The 27889-nt window shown below is 44.6% G+C and overlaps 1 protein-coding gene across 1 annotated transcript; it reads right to left on the bottom strand.

Moving 5' to 3' along the window:
• Nucleotides 1-95: 95 nt before the first annotated feature.
• LOC120020596 (rap guanine nucleotide exchange factor 4-like) lies at nucleotides 96-27889 on the bottom strand. Its single transcript, XM_038964298.1, has 29 exons — nucleotides 27754-27889; nucleotides 27485-27573; nucleotides 26052-26198; nucleotides 13967-14039; nucleotides 13808-13872; nucleotides 13082-13188; nucleotides 8715-8836; nucleotides 8288-8471; nucleotides 8103-8187; nucleotides 7576-7636; nucleotides 7427-7503; nucleotides 6905-7051; nucleotides 6207-6387; nucleotides 5992-6070; nucleotides 5101-5251; nucleotides 4942-5030; nucleotides 4388-4412; nucleotides 4194-4272; nucleotides 3961-4107; nucleotides 3007-3104; nucleotides 2330-2455; nucleotides 2147-2223; nucleotides 1938-2039; nucleotides 1740-1830; nucleotides 1584-1634; nucleotides 1403-1490; nucleotides 1223-1287; nucleotides 707-761; nucleotides 96-223 (listed from the first exon to the last, which is right to left on the bottom strand). The coding sequence occupies exons 4-29, from the start codon at nucleotides 14022-14024 to the stop codon at nucleotides 96-98; spliced, it is 2538 nt and encodes an 845-aa protein (XP_038820226.1). The 5' UTR covers nucleotides 14025-14039; nucleotides 26052-26198; nucleotides 27485-27573; nucleotides 27754-27889.

Below are 27889 nucleotides of genomic sequence, written 5' to 3'. Positions count from 1 at the left end.
GATGTCACAGTGATGAAGGTTACCTGTGATCTCTCGCAGAGGCTTGAGGGTTCTGTATGATGTCACACATGTAACTACCGTGATGGTGTGTGGGCTTAGGTCCTGCGGGGCTCTAGCCTATAGGAGAGCGTTGTCAGGGTCCGCTGGTTGTCAATCACACACAGCTTTCTGACGTAACCCCTCACCTCCGCATGGTTCTTATTGGGCTGACACACCTCAGGGTCTGAGAGAGAGACAGAGAGAGAGAGAGAGAGAGAGAGACAGAGAGAGAGAGAGAGAGAGAGAGAGAGAGAGAGAGAGAGAGAGAGAGAGAGAGAGAGAGAGAGAGAGAGAGAGAGAGACAGAGAGAGACAGAGAGAGACAGAGAGAGAGAGAGAGAGACAGAGAGAGACAGAGAGAGAGAGAGAGAGAGAGAGACAGAGACAGACAGAGACAGAGAGACAGACAGACAGAGAGAGACAGAGAGAGAGAGAGAGACAGAGAGAGAGAGAGAGAGAGAGAGAGAGAGAGACAGAGAGAGAGACAGAGAGAGAGACAGACAGAGAGAGACAGACAGAGAGAGACAGACAGAGAGAGACAGACAGACAGAGACAGACAGAGAGAGACAGACAGAGAGAGACAGACAGAGAGAGAGACGTATTATTAATGCCTATTGTTATGGGTCCAGTTGAAAGGATCACTTGTTAGTGATAGATCAGAGACTTACTGAACGGCTGACTCCTGCAGTGTCTCACTGCCCGGATGGTGTTTGCAATCATCCGCTGGAAAACACAACAACAAGCAGTGTTACATGTAGTGGCGGAACGCCCCCCCCCCCCCCCCCCCCCCCCCCCCGGCGCAAGATCCGAGCAAGGCCCCCACCTCCCGACCCATTTTATTGTTTAAGAAAACAGCTAATTCCCTGCAATTCTACACATTTTACCATGGGGCAGAGAGGGAAATGTTCAGTTTTATAACTAATCTCATGCTATTCTAGACAATTTTTCTATGGTTTATAACGAGTTCATATGCTTGTTTTTTGGGTTGGGCCCCCACATAACCACTGGGGGGGGGGGGGGGGGGGGGGGGGGGGGGGGGTGGTAAACCAGTGGTCACATGTCATATATAAGTTGTATTAATGTTCTATGAAGGTTGTTGACACTGAAAACCTAATTCTATGACTACAGCATTCAAGTGGCATGAAGAGTTTATAAGCATCTTATGAATGCCTGTGTATACTCACTATCTTCTCAAAGTTGACCATGTTGTCTATGAATGTCTTGTTGCCCTCGTGACTGAAAGTCATGTCTGGGAAGAGAACAGAAAAAGCACCGTTTGAAACAGAGGAGTTAACTTTCTCACCTCGATTTTCGTTTGAAAACGGTTTCCCGTTGCTGGCCTACCGATCGCAACCGGGGCTTACCTTTGAGGAGGAGGGGCATGAAGGGGATGATTGGCGGCTCGATTTTGGTGACGGTCAGCCGGTAGGCCCGGTGGTTCCTGGATGGGTCCTGTTAACACACACACATCACGGTTCAAAAGGTCAATAACTTTATTGTCCGCTTAGGGGTCAAATGGAAATTGGTCTTTGAAGAGCAACTCACCATCATGCTTTCAAATTCAGCGTAGAACTTCTTGAACTTGCTGGGGAGTTTCTGCCAACAGAAAGAGAAAGGTTTAAGGGCTTTAGTTTTTAGTGGACTAATAGAGAAGCTGTAATTTGGCAGTAGTTTAACACTATAGTAGTAGTCATGGTTCACCTCCCAGGTCTGGGCGAGTCGGCTGACTGCAGGGTTGCTCATACCCATGATGATGGCAAAGAACGAGTTCAGGTTCTTAAACTCCCGGCAGCTGGAGAAAGCAACATCGACAATTTCAGTGAGAGACTGAAGCAGCGTTTCCTCTATGAAGCGCGTCTACAGAACGAGCGCTTGATTGTTTGCGTGCGCAACACTCACTGAGCAGCGATCTTGATGAACTTCTTGAGCAGCTGAACCCGTTTGCTGAGCTGACCACACAGACACACCTCGGTCACAACCCACAGCTGCACCTGGTTGAACCTGACCACGACCACACAATCCCACGCGGGTCAAATAACGCACTGTAACATGTACCAACAACCTGCCTAGAAAGAAAAAATGTCATAGAAGTTACTTCGAAATCAGACCTGCGTAAGAAGAGGTCCAGGTTGGCGGTGGTTCTCCTGAAGCTCTGACGGCCAAACGTGTGGTACAACAGCTCATGCTGCAGCAGGGAGGAGACGGGACACATATTATAGGGTTCAGGTGTACAGAAAGAAATAGAGCAGGTTGGTTCTCTCGTCTCAGAAAGGGTGTGTGTGTGTGTCTACCTCGTGCACGCAGCTGAAGAGTTCCCAGTCATACAGGGTCATCTGGTAGGCCAGGTCTTTAGAACTCATCAGCTCAAAACTGGACATGGACCCCGCTGAGGGCCCCTCCTGGTCTGGGAGAGGGGTCTGGCACACACACACACACACACACACACACACACACACACACACACACACACACACACACATTAGGTTATTGTCTACACGACACTATGATGTTTAGCAGGGTTCCCCAACTGGTGGCCCGCAGGCCCGAATTTGGCACGCAGGTGACTTTATTTGGCCCCTCAAGTTTTCTGAGTAAATTATTTATTGTTGGACATAAAATACTGTTTAAAAACACCAGCAAATCAGCTCCAAGTGATGTTCATTTTGGAAACCTGTTCCAAAGTATTCCCATGCATAATGGAGAGGTACTGTATATGTGATCGTATACAAATGTAAGCAAGGATTGAAATTATTATGTTTTAGTCAAATATTATATCTGTTTGGGCTTCTTGCGGTCAATTTGCAGTCTACAAATTATTTGTAATTTTGTTCTGGCCAAGTGACCATCCGCTCAAGATTTTTTATTTAATGAATCTAGTTGATGCTCCCTGATGTACAGTGTGGTTGTGGCTCAAAGACAACATATTGCCATATTTCTAGTCCCCATTCAAGTCCCCATTCTCTCTCACCAGAGCATTCAGCTGGTCCCTGGGACAGGCGAACATACGCCCGTTGATGCTCAGAGTGGAGAATACGGACACATCATTGGGCTTCAGCATCTGCTTCTCTGTGCAGGAGAACACACACGTTGGAATATAAAATGACAGTAATAAATTATATGTACACTGAACAGAAATATTAAACGCAACATGTAAATTGTTGGTCCCATGTTTCATGAGCTTAAATCAATGATCCCAGAAATGTTCCACAGACACAAAAACACATTTCTCTCAAATGCTGTGCACTAATTTGTTTACATCCCAGTTAGTGAGCATTTCTACTTTGCCAGGATAATCAATCCACCTGACAGATGAGGCATATCAAGAAACTGATTAAACAGCATGATCATTACACAGGTGCACCTTGAGCTGGGGACAGCAAAAGGCCACTCTAAAATGTGCAGTTTTGTCACACAACAATGCCACAGATGTCTCAAGTTTTGAGGGAGCGTGCAATTGGCATGTGGACTGTAGGAATGTCCACCAGAGCTGTTGACAGAAAATGTAATGTTAATTTCTCTACCGTAAGCTGCCTCCAACATCGTTTTAGAGAATTTGGCAGTACGTCCAACCTGCCTCACAACCGCAGACTACGTGTAACCACGCCAGCCCAGGACCTCCACATCCGGCTTCTTCACTTGTGGAATGGTCTGAGAATTTCTGTCTGTAATAAAGCCCTTTGTGGGGATTTTTTTCTTCTGATTGGCTAGGCCTGGCTCCCCAGTGGGTGGGCTTATGCCCTCCAAGGCTCACCCATGGCTGCACCCATGCCCAGTCATGTGAAATCCATAGATTAGGGCCCAATTAATTTATTTCAATTGACTGATTTCCTTATATGAACTGTAACTTGGTAAAATCGCTGAAATTGCTGCATTTATATTTTTGGTTCACTATGAATGAAGTTAGATGTGATTGGCTCCTCACCGCCTGCGGAGCTGAGGTGGACCAATAGCAGGTCATCGTTTGAGGCCAGTTTGTCAGCCACAGCACTGGTCACCTCTCTCCCTGTGGCTGCCACGGCAACCCGGATGGTGGTATAGGTATGGTCACTGCAGTACACCTTCAATAGGACTACACACACACACACACACGTTTTTAACATGTTTTTAATAAAAAAGTGCAGAAAGACACATTATTTTACACAAACACACACTCACTTTCGTCACAGTTCCTGATGGGTTGTTTCTTCGCTAGTCTCTCGTCTCCGTTGCTGAACTCTCTAAGAAGGACCTTCTGCTGAAACAGGCCACAGAGATAAAAACAACACACTTTTACAGACACACACACACACACATACACACACACACACACACACACACACATACCACCAGCAAACATAGTCTGTGTGTACCTTTTTCAATTTGGCCTCTTCTGAACTGAAGAACAGAAACAAGAGAACAGACGTGTATGTATTAATGCATTGTCTTGATATGGATGGGTTAGCTGACGTCACAAAAACGAAGCGTATGCTTCAATGGGGCAGGACTCTGTGTGTTGTCGTGCTTCTGGATGGCCAGATACTGTAGCTGGCAACAATGACAAGAAGTTGCCACGTGGGGAATCGTGAGTGACTCATTTCAGCTAGTTTCATCTTGTTCTTGATACCATGTCTTGTTTTGAGGTGTTTTGACTGATTTCATGTCAATGCTAATATGGCTAAAATCCGCTAGCTAGCTAACCAACAACTGTAACGATGTATTTGAGACAACACGTGCACATTGTGCAAATATATTTATGTTTTCAATAAACATTTGGAGACTAAATATAGTTTTACATGTTGTCAACAATCTAAGCCAACCCCGTCTGTTTTGCCCCAAAGTTACGCACGCTTCGGTTTTGTTGCTAAACAACCAAGGTTTGGGGTTAAAGGTCACGGTGGGGGGTTAGAGGTCAGGGTTTACATACTGTAGTTTGACGACCTTCTCCAAGTCGGGTACAAAGTCTTTCAGAGCTCTGAGGATCCGTGAGTCATTGGACACACTCCCATACAGCTCCTACAGAGAGAAACACACGCTTAGACAACTTGTCAGGTGTGTGTGTTTGTGTGTGGGTGTGTGTTTGTACCTCCAGGAATGTGAGTGCTGCTTGCTCCTCCTGTAGATGGTGTGTGTGTACTGCAGCCCAGCGGAGGGCCAGATTGAGGACTCGTCTTTTAGAGGTAACAGCATACTCCAACCTCTCCTGCTCCGAACCCGGGGGAGCCACCGCATGGTAGGTACACACAGGGTTAAAGATTTAACACAACTACACTGAGTGTACCCAAACATTAGAAACACCTTCCTAATATTGAGTTGCACCCCCTCCTTTTGCCCTCAGAATAGCCTCAATTCTTCAGGGGCATGAAGTCTACAAGGTGCTCGAAAGCGTTCCACAGGGATGCTAGCTGTGTTGACTTCAACGCTTGCCACAGTTGTGTCAAGTTGGCTGGATGTCCTTTGGGTGGTGGACCATTCTTGATACTGACAGGAAACTGTTGAGTGTGAAAAACCCAGCAGCGTTGCAGTTCTTGACACAAACCGTTGCACCTGGCACCTACTACCATACTTCGTTCAAAGGCACTTCCATTTTTTGAAAATGTTTATTTAACCTTTATTTAACTAGGCAAGTCAGTTAAGAACAAATTCTTATTTACATTAACTAACTCCACCAGCCAAACCCGGACGACGCTGGGCCAATTGTGCGCCGCCCAATGGCACTCCCAATCACAGCCGGTTGTGATACAGCCTGGATTCGAACCAGGGTGTCTGTAGTGACGCCTAAAGCACTGAGATGCAGCGCCTTAGACCACTGCGCCACTCGGGAGCCCCGAGACAAAAGGGCAATGTATAACATTACTGTAACCTATATGTAGCCTACTGAATATGCCAAGAAGAGAAACGGGAGGGAAAGAGAAAGAAGAAGAAAACAAGAGGAGAGAGAAGAACGGAGTGAGAGTTGGAAGGAGAAAAAGGATATTGTGCCATGAGCAGTTGGCAGAACTGGCTGTTAGGCATGAAGACACAGTGCATGAGGACAAAGTCATCTACCGCAGGATCTGAGAGGGGGGGAGGAGAATAATATTAGAAAACAGATATTCATTCATCTCCACCAACCCATCATCCAGTCCTGTACCAGTCCCTCACAGTGTATCTGTACCTGGCTGTGTGGAAGCTAGGTGTGTGTGTGTGTACCTGGGTCAGCGTGGTGTGTGTCCATCCTCATGGTCTCCAGGAAGTGATCTAGGATCTTCTCAGGGGTTCCAGACATCACAGTGTACTTGATGTTTCCCAGAGTAGAGGCTCTGGGACTCTTCTCCAGGACCAGCACAGCCTGCTCATGCTCCTTCAGGCGCACTGTATTCGCCTCCACGTCCTGAAGTCAATGACAGTATGGTACAGTATTGCACACTGTAGCAACAGTACACTCACAGAACAACGAGACAGATGTTTCACCGGACGTATAAACCCGAAGCATCCAGTTGGCATTTCCACTCACCTCCAAATATGGTCATGAGGGGAAGCCCGGTGGCTGGTAGTGGGAGAAGAAGGCGCTAGATGGATTTTGGCCGACATTCGACTCATTTTCTCATCAATGAAACATTTGATCTCAACACAGTTTTCTGTTCCCAAAACTGCAAACAGAGTGGACTAGGTTTTGTAGACTTCACCCTTTGCCAAAGTCTCAAAACATTTGGTTGTTTAGACGGAGAGCAAGGGCGCATTTAGTTATTCCTAATGGTAATATGCAAAACACATAGAACACGCCATTAGGGTCTCGCTAGCTCGTGCTTGGCTCTGCCCACCTCCTTTCTCCCATTGGAAACGACAGGCTGTGGTCGGTCTTGGGTTAGTTTATAAAACAAATATTTGGTACGGTATAAAAACTCTACCCTGAGTATCCTGTTGAAGTCTTCCTTGTCTACTCGGAGGAAGTGGCAGTTGTCTTCTCTGAGGACGATGGAGGCAGCTCGAGCAGAGTCCGTCACCAGCGCCAGCTTCCCAAAGTCATCTCCCTCGTGCAGGGTACACACCACACCCTGGTGAGAAACACACACGGTTTAAAAACAGACGATTCAGACTGCTAGAGAAGTGCTCGCACGAATGAATATTCTGACCAATCCAACTGTGTGTGTGTGTGTGTGTGTGTGTGTGTGTGTGTGTGTGTGTGTGTGTGTGTGTGTGTGTGTGTGTGTAATCTAAACTAGTTATTCACTGTGACGACTTATGATGAGCAAAGTCAGAGTTTCCAAAACTGTGACACAGGTCTCCCCAGGGGTATACAAGCCAGCTGTTGTATGTAGCAGCATTACTGTTGGTCAGAACCCGTTTTGTAAGTATCATCTGGTGTAGGCCCATAAATCATGTGAAAATATTTCCATAGACAAAAATAAATGAACACAAACAAGTCCTACCTTGCCGTAGATGACCACATTGACAGAGCCCTTCTGGATGATGTACCAGGATGTGCCCTCCTCACCCTGGTTAAACACTGGAAGGAGAAGAGACAAGTTAACGTGTGTCCCTAAAACACACACAGAAGGGACGTGAGAGCAGGACTTACACACGGTTCCTGCTTTGGCGTGGGACTCAAATATCAGAACACTGGCCAGCTCCCTCTTCACCTGCAAACGAGATAAAGACAGTTCATTTTAGCATTTGGGACTTCTACTATGAGCTCGTCGGAGCAACATGGCTTTGCCGAAATGAAAAGAGTCTAGACTCACAGTGTTGGAGAGGTGGGATAAGGCTCACAGTGTTGGAGAGGTGGGATAAGGCTCACAGTGTTGGAGAGGTGGGATAAGACTCACAGTGTTGGAGAGGTGGGATAAGACTCACAGTGTTGGAGAGGTGGGATAAGACTCACAGTGTTGGAGAGGTGGGATAAGACTCACAGTGTTGGAGAGGTGGGATAAGACTCACAGTGTTGGAGAGGTGGGATAGGACTCACAGTGTTGGAGAGGTGGGATAAGACTCACAGTGTTGGAGAGGTGGGATAAGACTCACAGTGTTGGAGAGGTGGGATAAGACTCACAGTGTTGGAGAGGTGGGATAAGACTCACAGTGTTGGAGAGGTGGGATAAGACTCACAGTGTTGGAGAGGTGGGATAAGGCCTTGATGTGAAGCAGCTCATCATAGATGATCTCCAGATCATCACCTGTCCTCTGACCAGGACTAGAGAGACACAGAGAGAGAGGAGATTTACATTACAAATTCAATTTATTAGATCAAACGCATGTTTAAGTGTGTGTGTGTGTGTCTGTGTGGTACTGACGGTTTGCGGAGGATCATGCGCAGCAGGGCGTCAGGTCCTATCTGGGCAAGGAAGAGGATGGTCTCAGGAAGCTCTTCCTCACTCTCTCTCTTCTCCTCCTCGCTAGGCAACGGGGTGTCCTCCTCCTCGTCGTCAAGGAAACGGTAGAACAGGTACTTGTCCTGGAAACCCAGCTCTTGGTCCACTGGGGGAAGGAGGCACACATACACACACATACACACGGTCAGTAAATCACTGACCAAACATAGTGGGAGAGCTGGAAAAGGTCCAAGGGGAGGGAACTCTAACCTTTTCATCCAATGGGTTTTGAGAAGGAGGTCGAGAAGAAAGGATATGAGGAAATGCAATTGAGATTCTCCCTATATGTGATGAAATGGTTAAAGAACTTTGAACGTGTTGTGTCCAGCAGAGGGCAGTGTAGTCTCACCGTGGTTCAGTACTCCCTCCTCCAGCAGAGCCTGCCACATCCCTACGGCATGAGAGCGAGTGTGTACACAGGTACTCTGTTGCACCAGCCAGTCTACCAGCTCTGTACCTACGCAACACTGCCTGCAAGACAAACACACACACAGCGTGACAATAAAGTAACACAAGCATGCATACTGTATTGTATGTTTGTGCACAAGCACTTAAAACCACTGCTAATCTAACGTAGCAGGTGTTTGCTTTTTTTTTTCTTTAGGGGAAATGTAAGTTTGGTTGACAATACTGTTTCCCTGAAAACCAGAAACATCCGCTTTTTGCCAACACCGGGGGGAGGGAAACTGCAGACTAGGTTCTGTTTGCTCCTAGCAGACCTCGGCAAGGCGTAAGCACACGAATGTGCTCTCATATCCCTGTATGTTAACAATAGCTAGCTAGCTAGCTGGGCCTTGCTACCAAACTTTGACTTCGGTTTTGCCAATGGAAAGCTTATTATGCTGTTTGATTAAAAAGTTGTACAGGTCTTTAGTTCAGTTGGTTGGCTTGCTTGCTTTCTCTGCACGAGTAAGCCTATGCTGCTAGTCTAGCTAGCCAGCCAAGCAGCTGGCGCTAACAAACACTTCATTGAAAAATCCCATTCATAGTTCCCACCCCTACAGTTGACCAATCCCCAACGAAGAGGCTTAGACTTCAGCTACCAAACTTCAACTTGCCTCATGTATTTTTTATGTGCGAGCGAACAATTGGAGAGAACAAAACAGCTGAACACCAAAATGAACAACAAAGGCACAAAATGTTGTCATAATATATGCGAAGCGCAGCGCCACGTTTCGACTAGTATCAGAATGGCGCTGGAAGGTATAGCATTTTTTTGTTGTTGCGCTGACTAACTTTTTTCTACATATTGTTTGCGCTATCGTTTTCTATGACCGAAAAGACGGCGATCACTAAACTTGAATTGGATGAAGATGTCTACTTCAACGGGTCGTCGGCGCAGGACATAGTGCTCACCCTGGACGAGGCCCTAATGCGCGACACTCGGAAGAGAAAGAGACGGCGATATAGAGGCCGACGTACAGGCACCCTGATGAAACTGCGGCGACGAGTAAATAAACCGCCTCTACCCTCTGTTCTATTGGTGAATATATAAAATCACTGGAGAACAAACTGGACAAGCTCCGTTCGAGACTATCCTATCAACGGGACCTGAAGAACTGTAATACCCTATGTTTCTCAGAAACTTCATTAATAATATTAATAAGTGCCATGGAAGCATATTCCAACTAGAAGCCATGGATTACAGGCAACATCCACACTGAGCTAAAGGCTAGAGTTGACACTTTCAAGGAGCGGAGGACGCTTATAAAAAAATCCTACTACGCCCTCCGACGAACAATCAAAGAGGCAAAGCGACAATACAGCACTAAGATCGAATCTTACTACACCGGCTTTGATTCTCGTTGGATGTAGCCGGCCTTACAAACTATCACGGATTACAAAGGGAAACCCAACCGTGAGCTGCCCAGTGACGCAAGCCTACCAGATAAGCAAGCATAGAAGGCATTTAGCTTAAGGCGCAAGCCACACTGAACCATGCGTGAGAGCACCAGCTGTTCCGGGTGACTGTGTGATCACACTCTCCGTTGCCGATGTGAGTAAGACCTTTAAACAGATTAACATTCATAAGGCCGCAGGGCCAGATGGATTACCAGGATGAGTACCAGCTGGCACTTAAAAGTCTTCAATTACATTTCAACCTCTTAATGACCCGGGAGGTAATACCTACCTACAAAGTTTCAAGAAGACCACCATAGTCCCTGTGACCAAGACAGTCATTCAGACTGTGTGCGGTAGCCCAGTTCTTTTAGTTTAGCGCCAACCTCAGTGTTAATCCAGGGATTTTTGATTGGGGAAGAAGCGAACCTTCACTGTGGGGACAACGTCGCCAATACATTTCCTAATGAAGCTGGTGACGTAGGTGGTTATGCCCTCCCCCTTTTGATTTCCCTGACTCCACTGTCCTGTCCACTTGGCAGGGATGTAAAAAGTACTAAGTTGTCATACTTGAGTAAAAGTAGATACCTAAAAAAAAAATGACTCAAGTAAAATACTTAAGTATGAAAAGTAAATGGAATTGCTAAAATGTACTTAAGTAAAAGTATAAATCATTTCAAATTCCTTATATTAAGCAAACCAGATAGCAATTTTTTTAATTGACGGCTAGCCAGGGTCACACTCCAACACTCAGACATAATTTACAAATTAAGCATTTGTGTTTAGTGAGTCTGTGTCACGCCCTGACTTTAGTTTTATGTGCTTTCTTTATTATTTGGTTAGGTCAGGGTGTGACAAGGGCTGGTTTGTTTAGTTTTTGTATTGTCTAGGGGTTTTGTCTTGTCTAGGTGTTTTGGGTTATCTATGGGGATTTTGTATTGTCTAGGCGTATGTAGGTTTATGGTGGCCTGAATGGGTTCCCAATCAGAGACAGCTGTTTATCGTTGTCTCTGATTGGAGAGCCTATTTAGGTTGCCATTTTCCATGTTGGTTTTGTGGGTAGTTGTCCATGTTTCGTTGCCTGGATGCACTACGTTGGCTTCAAGTGTCGTTTGGATATTTATTGTTTTGTTGGCGACATCGTTAAATAAAGAAGTATGTACGCTCAAAACGCTGCGCCTTGGTCTACTCCTTTAAACGGCCGGTACAGTCTGCCAGATCAGATGCAGTAGGGATGTTCTCTTGAGTGTGTGTGAATTGGACAATTTTCCTGTCAAAATTTAACGAGTACTTTTGGGTGTCAGGGAAAATGTATGGAGTAAAAAGTACATTATTTTATTTCGGAATGTAGTGAAGTAAAAGTAGCCAAAAATATAAATAGTAAAGTTCAAACACCCCCCAAAAATACTTAAGTAAAAATGCTTTCAAATACTACTTAAGTACTTCACACCACTGGCACTCGGTGAATGGAGAATCTATCTATCTTGTCCGAAAGCCATGTCAATGGAACTGGGGCAACAACTGTTTTGCGCTCTTCTATCAGAAAAACCTCAATAAACTTGGGTATACTAAATGTGTGTGTCGATAGATGACAACTTGTCATCGCCATTTATCAATTTACACAGTATCTGTGAGAAAATTATTTAGGTAAATGGCCAATACTGAAAAGGAAAGGATACTTTTTTGACTGGATCATTTCAACGAATCACCACCTCACGTTGATTTCTAAATAGCGACAGGGGTTGGGCTTTCATTTGAATGATAGCTTAACCCTCAAATCCATTAATTCTAGCCACAATGGTCTGAAAATGACAGCTACGTTCCAAGTCCCACTACGGACTGGCGCGGATGACAAAAACACTTGTACTAAACCAAAGATATTGACCGGTTTTAAGCAATTGATTTTGTAAGATCGCGATGACTATAAACTCTAATACTAACATCACCAATCTGCGGTAAAAAGGATGTGCATTTCCTGTCATTCTTGTGTGGTGAAAACATTTGTAATGTAGTAACACGTTTTGTCCACCATAGGGAAATTAGCGTAATTACATAATTAAATATGTCAATATATTCATATATAATGATAGTAATTGTAGCACACTCACACACTTCCATCTATTTCTCCCTACTTTAACCATGGAAATGCTCATAAGCACAATTTAACCAGGCACTCTAGACTAGAGCGTCCATAGGGGCTGAACGTTTGACATCCCTACATTCACTTTGCTTCGTGACCGTAGTGGGAAAGGGGCATCTCTCGCCATTCAATGCAGACCCGAGCCTCGGCTTCTGCAAGATGAATGCAGAAAAGTCAAGTAATGGACATGGAGTTCTGCTGTGACTTCTCCAACGCTGTCACCGAGACGTTCACCAGACGAACAGACTTTATTTCAAAGGTAGGCCTAAGTGCATTTTCCTTTACAATTTAAGGGTTAGGCTGCTGTTGAGGGTGCGGCTACTTCATGAGAATAGAATCCCTTTAAATGCATTTGATTTATTGTTTTGACGACACTGACGTTTTGAGTCATTTTTAGTGCCACCTATCAGATGTAACTGTGGAAACCACATCGATCTATGGCTTGAGCGGAGTTGAGCAGTGTGTTGAGCATTTTCTCGGCTGATATGAAATATACCACCACCAGCGCTGTCCCTTGTGTATCTTGGTTACAATGGTATTTACATTTGGTGAACATTTTTGTCAATTTCGGGGTAATAGTCTATGTTACTCTGGTTGTTGCAGCTATCTGTTGTATGGTGAACTTGGCCTTCATCAAGGTTTATTTGAGTAAATCTGGCTTTCATAATAGCCCGTGCTCACCCAGCCACCGACCTTTACCGCACGCCATTGAAACACATGCACACGTACACCCACACCTGTATGTCTTGAGGTGGTACTTCCTGTCTCTGATCATGTGGGGTGCTCTGGAGAGGATGGCGTTCCGCATCACCTTCCCCCCTCGCTGCAGCTTCTCTGACTGAACCTAGAGACGTCACACAGGAACACCATACTTCCGTCAGCTCTAGCTAGACAGTAACAATCCTAGTGAGAGTCTCAGCCTCCAGGTTTTAATCATTTAAAGGATGTGCTGAGAAATCCAGGGGGCTTTCATTTCATGCCTCTGGCAACATAAGCCCCCCCCCATCCCCCTCGCATTTACTATATACCCGCTAAGACGTGAATCACAACCACCCAACCTATCGTAACACTCCCAGTTTCCATAGCAACCACACAACTGCTGTCTGCGATAGTGGAGCCATGAATGAAAGGTGAGAAAATAGGAGAAAAACCCAAATCACACCCACACACAGAGAGCTACTTCTGCCACAGCTCAGAACTACAAAAGAGGCCATCATAATTGGGCAGATGGTACCTTTTGTTCCGTGTACATGAATTACCTTTCATTAGCATAACTACAGAGGTAGCGGTGTGTGTGTGTGTGCCTGCGTGTTTGGTTGTGTGATTACTTTTAGAATACACACACACACCGCAGCTTAAAGTCTTACACTGTGTACAGATTTTAAAAGACAGTAGTTTGGGTTTAGTTGAGCACGATAAGTGATATTACTGTCACTGTATAACATTGACACGGGCCATCTTACCTTGTTGAGAGACTTGTTCATGAGGCTGAGAGTATTGGAACCTAGACTGTCTTTGTCTGCCAGCCCTGAGGGAGAAGGGGGAGACAGAGTTATCACCATGGTGATATTTGTAATATGCTATATTTATATTATACAGTCAACTGCATTGTAGTTACTCACGATCATTGTTGGATCCACTCTCCATGGCTCCATATGGAGGGGCCAGAAGTCCAGCCATACACTGACGGTACTTCTACAACACAGCGCACACAGGACTAGTCATCATAATCGATAAACACACACACACACTCACGTCATCTGTCTGACCCTCCATTACCATTAATCTGAACAGGGCTCTAATGCCTTACTCATCACTTCACAACAACAAATGTGTATGTATATGCTGTATATGAATATGTTGTATGTATATGCTGTATGTATATGAATATGTTGTATGTGTATGCAGTACAGGACCTTAAGTTGTATTTTTCTTATTTTACATTTGTGTTGGTGTTCTCGTCTATTAGTGTTATGTATTTGGTCATGTTGTATGTTTTGTGTGGACCCCAGGAAGAGTAGCTACTACAACAGCTAATGGGGATCCAAATAAAATGCCAAAAAAGCCACGCTCTGGTCATTAGATCAATATATGACCCTGAGTAGCTCCCCCCCTTACCCACACATTCCATTAAGTCAGCCCCCCGCACCTCTCTGATTCAGAGGGGTTGGGTTAAATGCGGAAGACACATTTCAGTTGAAGGCATTCAGTTGTACAACTGACTAGGTATCCCCCATTCCCATTCCCTTTCGAACGATCACACGCACGTAGCCAGCACACACAGCCTACAACCTTCCCTCAAAACAAAGCCTTTTGTCACCTAGGGACCATTTACATGTGGAACATCTCAAATGACCTAACAAACACACACATGCATGAGGCTGTATTCTAAATCAGGGTCAATGAGTACAGCAAGGACAACAGAGTGCAGTGGAGTGTTTCGCAAGTGTGTGTTGGCGCCTAGGGCTGTGGCCGTCATTCATTGTTGTCAGTCGGTAACTGTCATGCAAATAACTGTCGGTCTCGCGGTAATTGCCCGTTAATTAACATAAAACACATTTAGCATCTCCGGCCTTACACGCATAGAGTACAAGCCACTGACGCGGACCTTTGGAACATCTAAACTTTAAAATGTGCAATAAATCCATGTAATATATCCTACACCGTCACAATAAATCCATTATTTATTTTAGGCAGGTCTAAAGAAACAAAAGCATGATATGAAGAACATTTTTGCCTATTTCAGTAGAACAGCATAGCATATTCTGAGTCGTCCTTATGTTAGGCCATGATCTGGCTATGGCTGTGGGCTACACTAGTTAATTTAGCAGACAAGATTTGCTTATAATTCCCGTGGCATTATTTTATAGTAAGAAGAATACAATTGAACATAGCTTGATAAAATAGAAAGGATATTTTTACCAAACTATTTCTGAGAGAGTGCGCAAGTGTGTGTTGAGCGGTTAACAAAGTGATCATTTGAAACAGGTCCTCCTATATGCTTCATTTAGAGTTATTAATGTAACTTTCATTGTGATACAAACCTTATGCTATATGTTTTGATTTGTAATACATTCTAAGGATGCATGATGCGACTAATGATGATTTGAAGAAAATCATCATCAGTTTATTGCGCAGGCCGCACACACTTAATCAGTCTCTCGTTCACAATTTGACAAGCACTTGATAATATTCTCACCCATCAGACTATTATCAATTTAATCTGGTCTTTACATATGGCCAACTAATATGTGTGGAATTATTTTTTTTATATACAGTAGTATGGCCCACAAAGAAAATAAACATGTCATCCGTAGACTGCACTCGAATAGCAAATGGAGGTTACAGTGCCTTCAGAAAGTTTAATAGCCTGGACTTATTCCACATTTTGTTGTGTTACAGCCTGAATTCAGAATGTATTACATGTTTCTCACCCATCTACACACAATACCACATAATGACAAAGTGAAAGTGTTTTTTATAAATCTCTGCCAATGTATTGAAAATAGAAATTCATAAGTATCTAATTTACATAAGTATTCACACCCCTGACTCAATACTGTGTGGAAGCACCTTTAGCAGCGATTACAGCTGTTAGTCTTTCTGGGTAAGTCTGTAAAAGCTTTCCACACCTGGATTGTGCAACATTTAACCATTGTTCATTTCAAAATTCAACAAGCTCTGTCAAATTGGTTGTTGATCATTGCTAGAGATTTAAGTCAAAACTGTAACTCGGCAACTCAGGAACATTCACTGTCTTCTTCGTAAGCACCTCCAGTGTAGATTTGGCCTTGTGTTTTAGGTTATTGTCTTTTTCCTGAAAGGTGAATTAATTTTCCATTGTCTGGTGGAAAGCAGACTGAACCAGATTTTCTTCTAGGATATAGCCTGTGCTTAGCTCCATTTAGTTAATTTTTTATCCTAAAAAAAGTCCTCAGTCCTTAACAATTGCAAGCATACCCATAACATGATGCAGCCACTACTATGCTTGAAAATATGGAGAGTGGTACTCAGTAATGTGTTGTACTGGATTTACCTCAAACATAACACTTTGTATTCAGGACATAAAGTGAATTGCTGTGCCGCATTTCTTTGCAGCATTACTTTAGTGCCTTGTTGCAAACAGGATGCAAGTTGTGGAATATTTTTTAGTGAGTCGATGCAACTTATGTGACTTGTTAAGCACATTTTTACTCCTGACCTTATTTCAGGCTTGCCATAAAAAAAAGAGGTTGAACACATATTGACTCAAGATATTTCAGGTTTTCATTTGTAAGTAATTCTAATATCATAATTCCACTTTGACATTATGGGGTATTGCATGTAGGCCAGTGACAAAAACAACATTTAATATATTTTAAATTCAGGATGTAACAGAACAAAATGTGGAAAAAGTCAAGGTGTGAATACTTTCTGAAGGTACTGTACATGCAGTTACATTTTAAATATGCCAGGTAGGTAGCCTGGTTGTAAAGAGGACTCATGTGCTTAACCTTAAAATATAGCAGCATGAGAAAGCTGGGATCCTCTTTCAAATAATGGCCAGTCAACACTCAAATACATTATTTTGGTCACACACACATATCCATCAATCTACAGTTGAAGTCGGAAGTTTACATACAACCTTAGTCAAATACATTTAAACTCAGTTTTTCACAATTCCTGACATTTAAACCTAGTAAAAAGTCCCTGTCTTAGGTCAGTTAGGATCACCACTTTATTTTAAGAATGTGAAATGTCAGAATAATAGTAGAGAGATTGATTTATTTCAGCTTGTATTTCTTTCATCACATTCCCAGTGGGTCAGAAGTTTACATACACTCAATTACTATTTGGTAGCATTGCCTTAATTGTTTAACTTGGTTCAAACATTCCGGGTAGCCTTCCACAAGCATCCCACAATAAGTTGGGTGAATTTTGGCCCATTCCTCCTGACAGAGCAGGTGTAACTGAGTCAGGTTTGTAGGCCTCCTTGCTCGCACACGCTTTTTCAGTTCTGCCCACACATTTTCTATAGGATTGAGTTCAGGGCTTTGTGATGGCCACTCCAATACCTTGACTTGGTTGCCCTTAAGCCATTTTGCCACAACTTTGGAAGTATGCTTGGGGTCATTGTCCATTTGGAAGACCCATTTGCGACCAAGCTTTAACTTCCTGACTGATGTCTTGAGATGTTGCTTCAATATATCCACATAATTCTCTTTTCTCATGATGCCATCCATTTTGTGAAGTGCACCAGTCCCTCCTGCAGCAAAGCACCCCCCCCCCCCCCCCCCCCCCCCAACGATGCTGCCACCCCCGTGCTTCACGGTTGGGATGGTGTTCTTCGGCTTGCAAGCCTCCCCCTTTTTCCTCCAAACATAACGATGGTCATTATGGCCAAACAGTTCTATTTTTGTTTCATCAGACCAGAGGACATTTTTCCAAAAAGTACGATCTTTGTCCCCATGTGCAGTTGCAAACCATAGTCTGGCCTTTTTAATGGCAGTTTTGGAGCAGTGGCTTCTTCCTTGCTGAGCGGCCTTTCAGGTTATGTCGATATAGGATTAGTTTTACTGTGGATATAGATACTTTTGTACCTGTTTCCTCCAGCATCTTCACAAGGTCCTTTCCTGTGGTTCTGGGATTGATTTGCACTTGTCGCACCAAAGTATGTTCATCTCTAGGAGACAGAATGCATCTCCTTCCTGAGCGGTATGACGGCTGTGTGGTCCCATGGTGTTTATACTTGCGTAATCTTGTTTGTATAGATGAACGTGGTACCGTCAGGCGTTTGGAAATTGCTCCCAAGGATGAACAAGACTTGTCGAGGTCTACAATTCTATTTGAGGTCTTGGCTGATTTCTTTTGAGTTTCCCATGATGTCAAGCAAAGAGGCACTGAGTTTGAAGGTAGGCCTTGAAATACATCCACAGATACACCCCCAATTGACTCAAATCATGTCAATTAGCCCATCAGAAGCTTCTAAAGCCATTTTCTGGAATTTTCCAAGCTGTTTAAAGGCACAGTCAACTTTGTGCATGTAAACTTCTGACCCATTGGATTAGTGATACAGTGAATTATAAGTGAAATAATCTGTCTGTAACCAATTGTTGGAAAAATTACTTGTGTCATGCACACAGTAGATGTCCTAACAGGCTTGCCAAAACTATAGTTTGTTAAGAAGAAATTTGTGGAGTGTTTGAAAAATGAGTTTTAATGACTCCAACCTAAGTGTATGTAAACTTCCGACTTCAACTGTATCTATCTATCTCTATATATCTAAACACACACACATAAATAATTTATGATTGTGTGCATAAACAGTACGGACAGTATATGAATATAAGAAGTGTGTACAGCAGTAGTTATATAGGATGAGCCTTGGCTAGAATACAGTATATACATATGAAGTGGGTGGCTGAGGTCCTTGATGATCTTCTCGGTATTCCTGTGACACCGGGTGCTGTAGGTGTTCTGGAGGGCAGGCAGTGTGCAGTTGCCGTACCAGGTGGTGATACAGCTCAACAGGATGCTCTCAAAGGTGCATCTATAGACGTTCATGAGGGTCTTAGGGGCTAAGCCAAATTCCTTCAGCCTCTTTGTTGAAGAGGCGCTGTTGCACCTTCTTCACCACACGGTCTGTGTGGATGGAATATTTCAGATTGTCAGTGATGTGCACGCCGAGGAACTTGAAGCTTTTCACCCTCTCCACTGCGGCCCCGTCGATGTGATGGGGGCGTGCTCTTTCTGCTGTCTCCTGAATTCCACGATCAGCTCCTTCGTTTTGTTGATGTTGAGAGGTTAGTTTCCTGGCACCACTCCGCCAGGGCCCTCACCTCCTCCCTGTAGGCTAGTTCGTTGTTGTTTGTAAATCAGGCCTACCACTGTTTTGTGGTCTGCAAACTTGACGTTTGAGTTGGAGATGTGCGTGGCCACGCAGTCATGGGTGAACAGGAAGTACAGGATGGGGCTGAGCACACACCTTTTTCCACACGCGATTGAGCAATAACTGGGCTTACAAGAACACATTTCACAAGGCTCTGTAGGCTATGGGGTCTCCAACCATGTTCCAGGGGTCCTAGGCCTATAGGCTATGCCTCGAGTTATCTGGCCAATTCAGTTGTGAGAAATCTTATCAAAACATATAGGCCTATGGGCAAGGCTAACTGATGCACGTGACTATGATTTGAAAAAGTCTCAAAAAATGCATGTGCTTTTTCTTGCTTGATTTAGACTGCACACCCTGGGCATCATTCACAAGTGATATTATTAATATTGTCATCATTTTAATCTTGTCTTTGTGAAATTTGTTTTGATTTAGAATGGGCCATCAAAAATACATCACCCACAGTTCATGTTCATGCCAGTCAGGTAGGCGACTCCGCTTGTAAAGCGAAGCAATGTACTTAATATTAGGAAAGTTGAGAAATAAATATAGTAGGCCTAGCCTATAGAAAGCTGATGGGATCCTCCTCTTTTTAATATTTTATTTCACCAGGTAGGCCAGTTGAGAACAAGTTCTCCTTTAAAACTGCGACCTGGCCAAGATAAAGCAAAGCAGTGCAACAAAAACAACAACACAGAGTTACACATAAACAAACGTACAGTCAATAACACAATAGAAAAAGTCTATATACAGTGTGTGCAAATGGCGTGAGGTGGTAAGGCTATAAATAGGCCATAGTAGCAAAGTAATTACAATTTAGCAAATGAACACTGGAGTGATAGATGTGCAGATGATGATGTGCAAGTAGAAATACTGTTGTGCAAAAGAGAAAAAAAGTTAATAAAAACAATATGGGGATGAGGTAGGTAGATCGGATGGGCTATTTACAGATGGGTTGTGTACAGCTGCAGCGATCGGTAAGCTGCTCAGATAGCTGATGCTTAAAGTTAGTGAGGGAGATATAAGTCTCCAACTTCAGTGATTTTTACAACTCGTTCCAGTCATTGGCAGCAGAGAACTGGAAGGAAAGGTGGCCAAAGAGGTGTTGGCTTTGGGGATGACCAGTGAGATATACCTGCTGGAGCGCGTGCTACGGGTGGGTGTTGTTATGGTGACCAGTAAGCTGAGGTAAGGCGGAGCTTTACCTAGCAAAGACTTATAGATGACCTGGAGCCAGAGGGTCTGGCGACAAATATGTAGTGAGAGCCAGCCGACGAGAGCATACAGGTCGCAGTGGTGGGTGGTATATGGGGCTTTGGTGACAAAACGGATGGCACTGTGATAGACTGCATCCAGTTTGCTGAGTAGAGTACTGGAGGCTATTTTGTAAATGACATCGCCGAAGTCGAGGATCGGTAGGATAGTCAGTTTTACGAGGGTATGTTTGGCAGTGTGAGTGAAGGAGGCTTCGTTGTGAAATAGGAAGACGATTTTAGATTTAATTTTGGATTGGAGATGTTTAATATGAGTCTGGAAGGAGAGTTTACAGTCTAGCCAGACACGTAGGTATTTGTAGTTGTCCACATATTCTAAGTCAGAACTATTCAGAGTTGTGATGCTATACGGGTGATCGGGTGTGGGCAGCGATCGGTTGAAAAGCATGCATTTAGTTTTACTAGCGTTTAAGTGCAGTTGGAGGCCACGGAAGTAGTGTTGTATGGCATTGAAGCTCGTTTGTTAACACAGTGTCCAAATAAGGGCCAGATGTATACAGAATGGTGTCGTCTGCGTAGAGGTGGATCAGGGAATCACCCGCAGCAAGAGCGACATCATTGATATATGCAGAGAAAAGAGTCGGCCTGAGACTTGAACCCTGTGGTACCCCCATAGAGACTGCCAGAGGTCCGGACGACAGGCCCTCCGATTTGACACACTGAACTCTGAGAAGTAGTTGGTGAACCAGGTGAGGCAGTCATTTGAGAAACAAAGGCTGTTGAATCTGTCAATAAGAATACGGTGATTGACAGAGTCAAAAGCCTTGGCCACGTCGATGAAGACAGCTGCACAGTACAGTCTTTTATCGATGGCGGTTATGATATCGTTTAGTACCTTGAGCGTGGCTGAGGTGCACCCGTGACCACCTCGGAAACCGGATTGCACAGCGGAGAAGGTACGGTGGGATTCGAAATGGTCAGTGATCTGTTTGTTAACTTGGCTTTCAAAGACTTTAGAGAGGCAGGGCAGGATGGATATAGGTCTATAACAGTTTGGGTCTAGAGTGTCACACCCACTTTCCAATCTTTAGGGATCTCGGACGATACGAAAGAGAGGTTGAACAGACTGGTAATAGGGGTTGCAACAATGGCGGTGGATTATTTTAGAAAGAGAGGGTCCAGATTGTCTTGCCCAGCTGTTAGCAAGTTTGTTGGGAACTAATGACCGTCAGCAGCACCAGAGGACCGTTTTGGAGAAGCCTAGTTACTGTTACTCAGCGGTCATGTGGACTTTGACTGCGGTCATGACTCGTGACTGCCGGTGTGGAGGTAAGACGGTCACCGTAACAGCTCTATATTAGCCCCACTCGCTCTCGTGTTCATATCCATATTACAAGACAAATATTGCAGATTGCTTGATTTCCTTAACCCTACCTGATTGCTCAACACACACACGGATAACCTTACAAACGGAGTTCTCCAGTATTATGTCATTCTGAACTCTAACGTCTCTTAAGTCATTACCAGGCAAGCCCATGCCTCCAGGAGTCTGCCAAAACACACACATACACAGGAAGAGGCCCTTTAACATTCAGGAACCTGCTGACACACACACAACAAATCAGCTGATTAATCACATCTACACCAAAACCATAACAGAGTTTACCGGGTGTTTGTATTTTCTATCAAGTCATGAATGAATACACACACACACACACACACACACACACACACACACACACACACACACACACACACACACACACACACACACACACACACACACACACACACACACACACACACACACACACACACACACACACACGACTAAACTCACCCAGGGTCTACTCCAAGCTCTACGGCTGGGAAGATCCCCTAAGAGGTGCCCTCTGCTCCTGTAATCCACATCACACAGTACTACCCCAGAGGTCTCCTCTCACACACACGCGCTCAGTCCTCTTTGAAACAGCGCTCCGGTTCTCAGCGTCTCTCTCAACGAGCCAAGCGCAGGTTGCCACGACAATCACAGCTTTTCAGAGAGCGAGAGAAAGGGGGAGAGTGTGTGTGAGAGAGAGAGAGTGTGAGAGAGAGTGTGAGTGTGTGTGTGAGAGAGAGACGGAAGGACGATAGACAGCATTTGTTTCAGAGAATCCCAGAGAAACCAAAATGTTACTATAATGTAATTATTATGCAAAGACCATTCAAATTAAATGTATTTGTCACACGCGCCGAATACAACAGGTGTAGTAGACCTTACCGTGAAATGCTTACTTACAAGCCCTTAACCAACAACGCAGTTTAAAATAAAACAGAGTTAAGAAAATATTTACTTAATAAGCTAAAGTAACAAATAACAGAAAACAACATTAACAACGCTATATACAGTTGAAGTCGGAAGTTTTCATACACTTAGGTTGGAGTCATTAAAACTCATTTTTCAAACACTCCACAAATTTCTTGTTAACAAACTATAGTTTTGGCAAGTTTGTTAGGACATCTACTGTGTGCATGACAAGTAATTTGTCCAACAATTGTTTACAGATTATTTCACATATAATTCACAGTATCACAATTCCAGTAGGTCAGAAGTTTACATGCACTATGTTGACTGTGCCTTTAAACAACTTGAAAATTAAAGGCTTTAGAAGCTTCTGATAGGCTAATTGACATAATTTGAGTCAATTGGAGGTGTACCTGTGGATGTATTTCAAGGCCTACCTTCAAACTCAGTGCCTCTTTGCTTGACATCATGGGAAAATCTAAAGAAATCAGCCAAGACTTCAGAAAAAAAATTGTAGACCTCCACAAGTCTGGTTCATCCTTGGGAGCAATTTCCAAACACCTGAAGGTACCACGTTCATCTGTACAAACAAGATTACGCAAGTATAAACACCATGGAACCATGCAGCCGTCATACCGCTCAGGAAGGAGACACGTTCTGTCTCATAATGATGAACGTACTTTAGTGCGAAAAGTGCAAATCAATTCCAGAACAACAGCAAAGGACCTTGTGAAGATGCTGGAGGAAACAGGTACAAAAGTATCTATATCCACAGTAAAACAAGTCCTATATCGACATAACCTGAAAGGCTGCTCAGCAAGGAAGAAGCCACTGCTCCAAAACCGCCATAAAAAAGCCAGCCTACGGTTTGCAACTGCACATGGGGACGAAGAAATAAATAATTTCTCTACTATTATTCTGACATTTCACATTCTTAAAATAAAGTGGTGATCCTAAATTAACTAAGAAGGGGAATTTTTACTAGGATTAAATGTCAGCAATTGTGAAAAACTGAGTTTAAAGGTATTTGGCTGAGGTGTATATAAACTTCCGACTTCAACTGTATACTGAGTCAATGTGGGGGGGGTACAGGTTATTCGAGGTAATTTGTACATGTAGGTAGGGGTAAAGTGACAATGCATACTGCAGATAATAAACAGCGAGTAGCAGCAGTGTAAAAACAAAGGGAGGCCATTTGATTCATTGTTCAGCAGTCTTATGGCTTGGGGGTTGTAGCTGTTAAGGATCCTTCTGGTCCTAGACTTGGCGCTCTGGTACCATTTGTCGTGCAGTAGCAGAGAGAACAGTTTGGCTCAGATGACCATAGTCTTTGTCCATTTTTTGGGCCTTCCTCTGACAACGCCTAGTATATAGGTCCTGGATGGCAGGAAGCTTGGCCCTGGTGATGTACTGGGCTCTGTAGTGCCTTATGGTCGGATGCCGAGCAGTTGCCATACCATGCGGTGATGCAACCGGTCAGGATGCTCTCGATGGTGCAGCTGTAGAACTTTGAGGATCTGGGGAGCCATGCCAAATCTTTTCAGTCTCCTGAGGGGGAAAAGGCATTGTCGTGCCCGCTTCATGACTGTCTTGGTGTGTTCGGACCATGATAGTTTGTTGGCGATGTGGACACCAAGGGTCTTGAAACTTTCGACCCGCTTCACTACAGCCCCATCGATGTGAATGGGGGCGTGTTCGGCCCTCCTTTTCATGTAGTCCACAATCAGCTCCTTTGTCTTGCTCACGTTGAGAGAGAGAGGTTGTTGTCCTGGCATCACACTGCCAGGTCTCTGACCTCTTCCCTATAGACTGTCTCATCGTTGTCAGTGAACAGACCTACCACTGTTGTGTCGTGTTGGAGTCGTGCTTGGCCACGCGGTGGTGGGTGAAAAGGGAGTACAGGAGGGGACTAAGCACACACCCCTGAGGGGCCCCCGTGTTCAGGATCAGCGTGAAGATCATCTGTGGATCTGTTGGGATGGTATGCAAATTGGAGTGGCTCTAGGGCTTCCGGGATGACGGTGTTGATGTGAGCCATGACCAGCCTTTCAAAGAATTTCATGGCTACCAACGTGAGTCGTAGTGGTAGTCATTTAGGTAGGTTACCTTCGCTTTCTTGGGCACAGGGACTATGGTGGTCTGCTAGAAACATGTAGGTATTACACTCGGTCAGGGAGTGGTTGAAAATATCAGTGAAGACACTTGCCAGTTGGTCCACGCATGCTCTGAGTACACATCCTGGTAACCATCTGGCCCTGCGGCCTTGGGAATTTTGACATGTTTAAAGGTATTGCTCACATCGGCTACGGAGAGCGTGATCGCACAATTGTCCGGAACAGCTGGTGCTCTCATGCATGCTTCAGTGTTGCTTGCCTCCGGGGCCATTATCATTCTAGTGTGTAAATTCTAAGAAACATGTTCTCAGGTAAATAGCACTGAAAAAGTACTGTAACAAATATCAAATAATGATTACATTTATCATTAAGTGAATGGCTAACCTTTCCTCTGCCGCCTCTTAATCCACAAGACAGAAGTTGACACATTTTGGGGTGACTGTGTGGGGTTGAGATGAATAGTATGTCTGTTAAAAGTGGTGGCCCTGTCCAGCCATGTCTCTGGGCCCCTGTAGTAATACTATTGTATCATCTGTCAAATGGTGTGACTCAGTCAGTGTGACCTGGCCCTGGGGAGGTGTTATGACAGATCTAGCTTTCAGACACTTTGTGGTTTCCTCTCCTTTAACCAGCGTGATATGCTACTTCAAGACAATGGCAGCAGTAAGAGACTGGCACCAAGGCTAATATCCCACACTGTTACACTGTATGAATCCTAATCTCCTCCTGTGTCAAACACACACACACACTTGACATGAGATCAAAACACTGAGGTTTTTATGTCCATTGTAAGAGCTACAGCCTCAGTCACGCTCTCTCTGATCTATCTCTAGACTCCTAAAATAGACACCGGGGAAGAGAGAGAGCTGAGAGAGGGAGAGCTGAAGAAAGACAGCCAGGGGGAGAGTGCACTTAACACAGAGACAAAAACACTCTTAGACCACTAGTGCTATACTTCCTACACATCCTACTCCGCCTCTCAACTGCTGGACACGTTAAAGACCCCCCCCCCCCCATGCTCAAAAACACTCACACGAGGACTGGTTCAGTTGTAGCATGTATCATCCCAATGCCCCCAGGCAGTGAAAATGACAGCAGGTTCCACAAGCTCACACAAACAGGACTGTACTGAAGGCCTGGTATTAGCAGTGGACAGCCCTCTTGTGGCCAGAGCATGAACCACTTCACAATTTGAATTGTGTGTCTCTCTCTCTTCCTCTCTCTCACCTCCCATAGACTCTTGAACTCTCTCTGTTCAATGCGGAGCAGTTCGCTGGTGTCTCTGCTGACGATGGTGGCGTGGCGAGGAGTATTATCCAGAATCGACTCTCCAAACGCCGTGCCGATTCCCAGCGTGCAGATAGTGACAGCATCCTTAGGCACACACAGGCAGAACACACTCAATTTCATTAACTTGTTACATTCAACGCTATTCAAGTCAATAAATCTGTCCACAATTCATTTCTAGAGCAAGAGCAAGAGCAAACACCACATACAGTACATCAGCACTGAGGATAGTTAGACTGCATTTACACAGGCAGCCCAAATCTGATATTGTTGCCACTAATTGGTCTTTTGACCAATCAGGTCAGATCTTTTGCCTATAATTGAGCAAAAGATCAGAACTGTGCAAATGCAGCCTCACACAGAGACAGAAGCTTGTTCAATCCAGACCCACATCCTATCTAAGGCTGTGTTTACAGAGGCAAATTATTGGCAAAAGAGCTGATCTGACTGGTCAAAAGACCAATTAGTGGAAAAATATCAGAATTGGAATGGCCGTGTAAACGGGTCACTGTTATAAGGCTAGTAGTTCAAATCATACTAGTGGTTAGAACGTGTTATTCTAGATTCCTGTCTAGCATGGCCACATATAACGTGTTGTTCTTCTGGCCTTTCTAGCATGGCCAGATAGTGACCCAGATACAGCGGATACTGTGAACGTGGTCTCTGTGAGAGAGCGGACGGATTACCATATTTTCATATATTCATGTGTGAAGGGTTCTCGGGTTGGATTTTCTCGTTAAGAACTCACCTCAGGGAAGAGCATAATCTGACCACTCGGACAAGGTCACACACACACACACAGTCACATGCAGACACACACAAGCACAGTCACATCCACACACACACTCACTTTCCTGCACGTGTGCACACTCTCTCCCTCATGTCTAATATGATAGGAGGGAACTTATCTTCCTACTGTCCCAAATGTCAGAAATGGCCATCAGAACTAGGCCAGGCTACGCCAATAGACATGAACATGGCAAACGGGTACAGGGACTTGTAACTGGACATTTAGCTCCATCTCAAATTTTAACAACCAATCCCGCACGCTCTATCTATTCTGTCTGTCCGTCGCTCGGTCTCACTATAGCATCTCTGAACCCTCCACACAGTAACTAGCTCAATCCTCAGAGGAGCGTTTGAGAGGCAGCGGCTTCGCCCAGAGCGCGCTAGCTGCTAGCCCAGCATGCATATTTTAACATGGGAGTATTGCAGGCAATGCACTCCAAAACATTCATCAAGGCTGTAATGGGACTACACAAGGAGCAACACGAGACGAACAGCGCAGAGAACACTGTAGGGAGAACATAACCTTCGAGAGGAGGAACCCCGAATAGAGCTGTAGTCAAATGTATCAAGCAGAACTGATTTACCTGGTGGTTGGCTGTTTCCGACACCTTGACGTCCAGAGAGCCAGACAGAACAGCATACCAGCTGGTCCCGATGTCACCCTGGCGGAACACTGCACAGAGCATACCACCATCACATAACAGCTTATAAGCCTTCATAAAACGGTCAACAGTGAAGTGACGAGTCATAGTAAAGCTGAAAGCCAACGAAGTACAGGGCGAGGCCTTTACCCAGGGGTTCATACCACTGAGTGAGTGTGTCAGTGTGTGTGTGTGTGTGTGCGTATACTTCCAGGTGATGCCTTTCTCCAGGTATTCGTAGAAGGCACAGGAGCAGATCTGCAGCAGCAAGGAGGGGTGGAACCTCTGGAAGGCTTTAACCCCTTTTAGTCTGGTCAGAATAATATCCACATCCTCTCCGGAACGCTC

This window comes from Salvelinus namaycush, chromosome 25 (assembly GCF_016432855.1).
Source record: "Salvelinus namaycush isolate Seneca chromosome 25, SaNama_1.0, whole genome shotgun sequence".
Lineage (NCBI taxonomy): Eukaryota > Metazoa > Chordata > Actinopteri > Salmoniformes > Salmonidae > Salvelinus > Salvelinus namaycush.
This window is presented reverse-complemented; position numbering and strand designations above follow the sequence as displayed.

Excerpts from the sequence above, each read along its gene's own strand:
- LOC120020596 (XM_038964298.1), bottom strand. The coding sequence starts at position 14,024 with ATGGCTGGACTTCTGGCCCCTCCATATGGAGCCATGGAGAGTGGATCC. Across the intron at positions 4,413-4,941 it reads GAGAAGGTCGTCAAACTACA|TTCAGAAGAGGCCAAATTGA; the intron begins GTATGTAAACCC and ends TCTGTTCTTCAG. Across the intron at positions 224-706 it reads CTGCAGGAGTCAGCCGTTCA|ACCCTGAGGTGTGTCAGCCC; the intron begins GTAAGTCTCTGA and ends TCTCTCTCTCAG.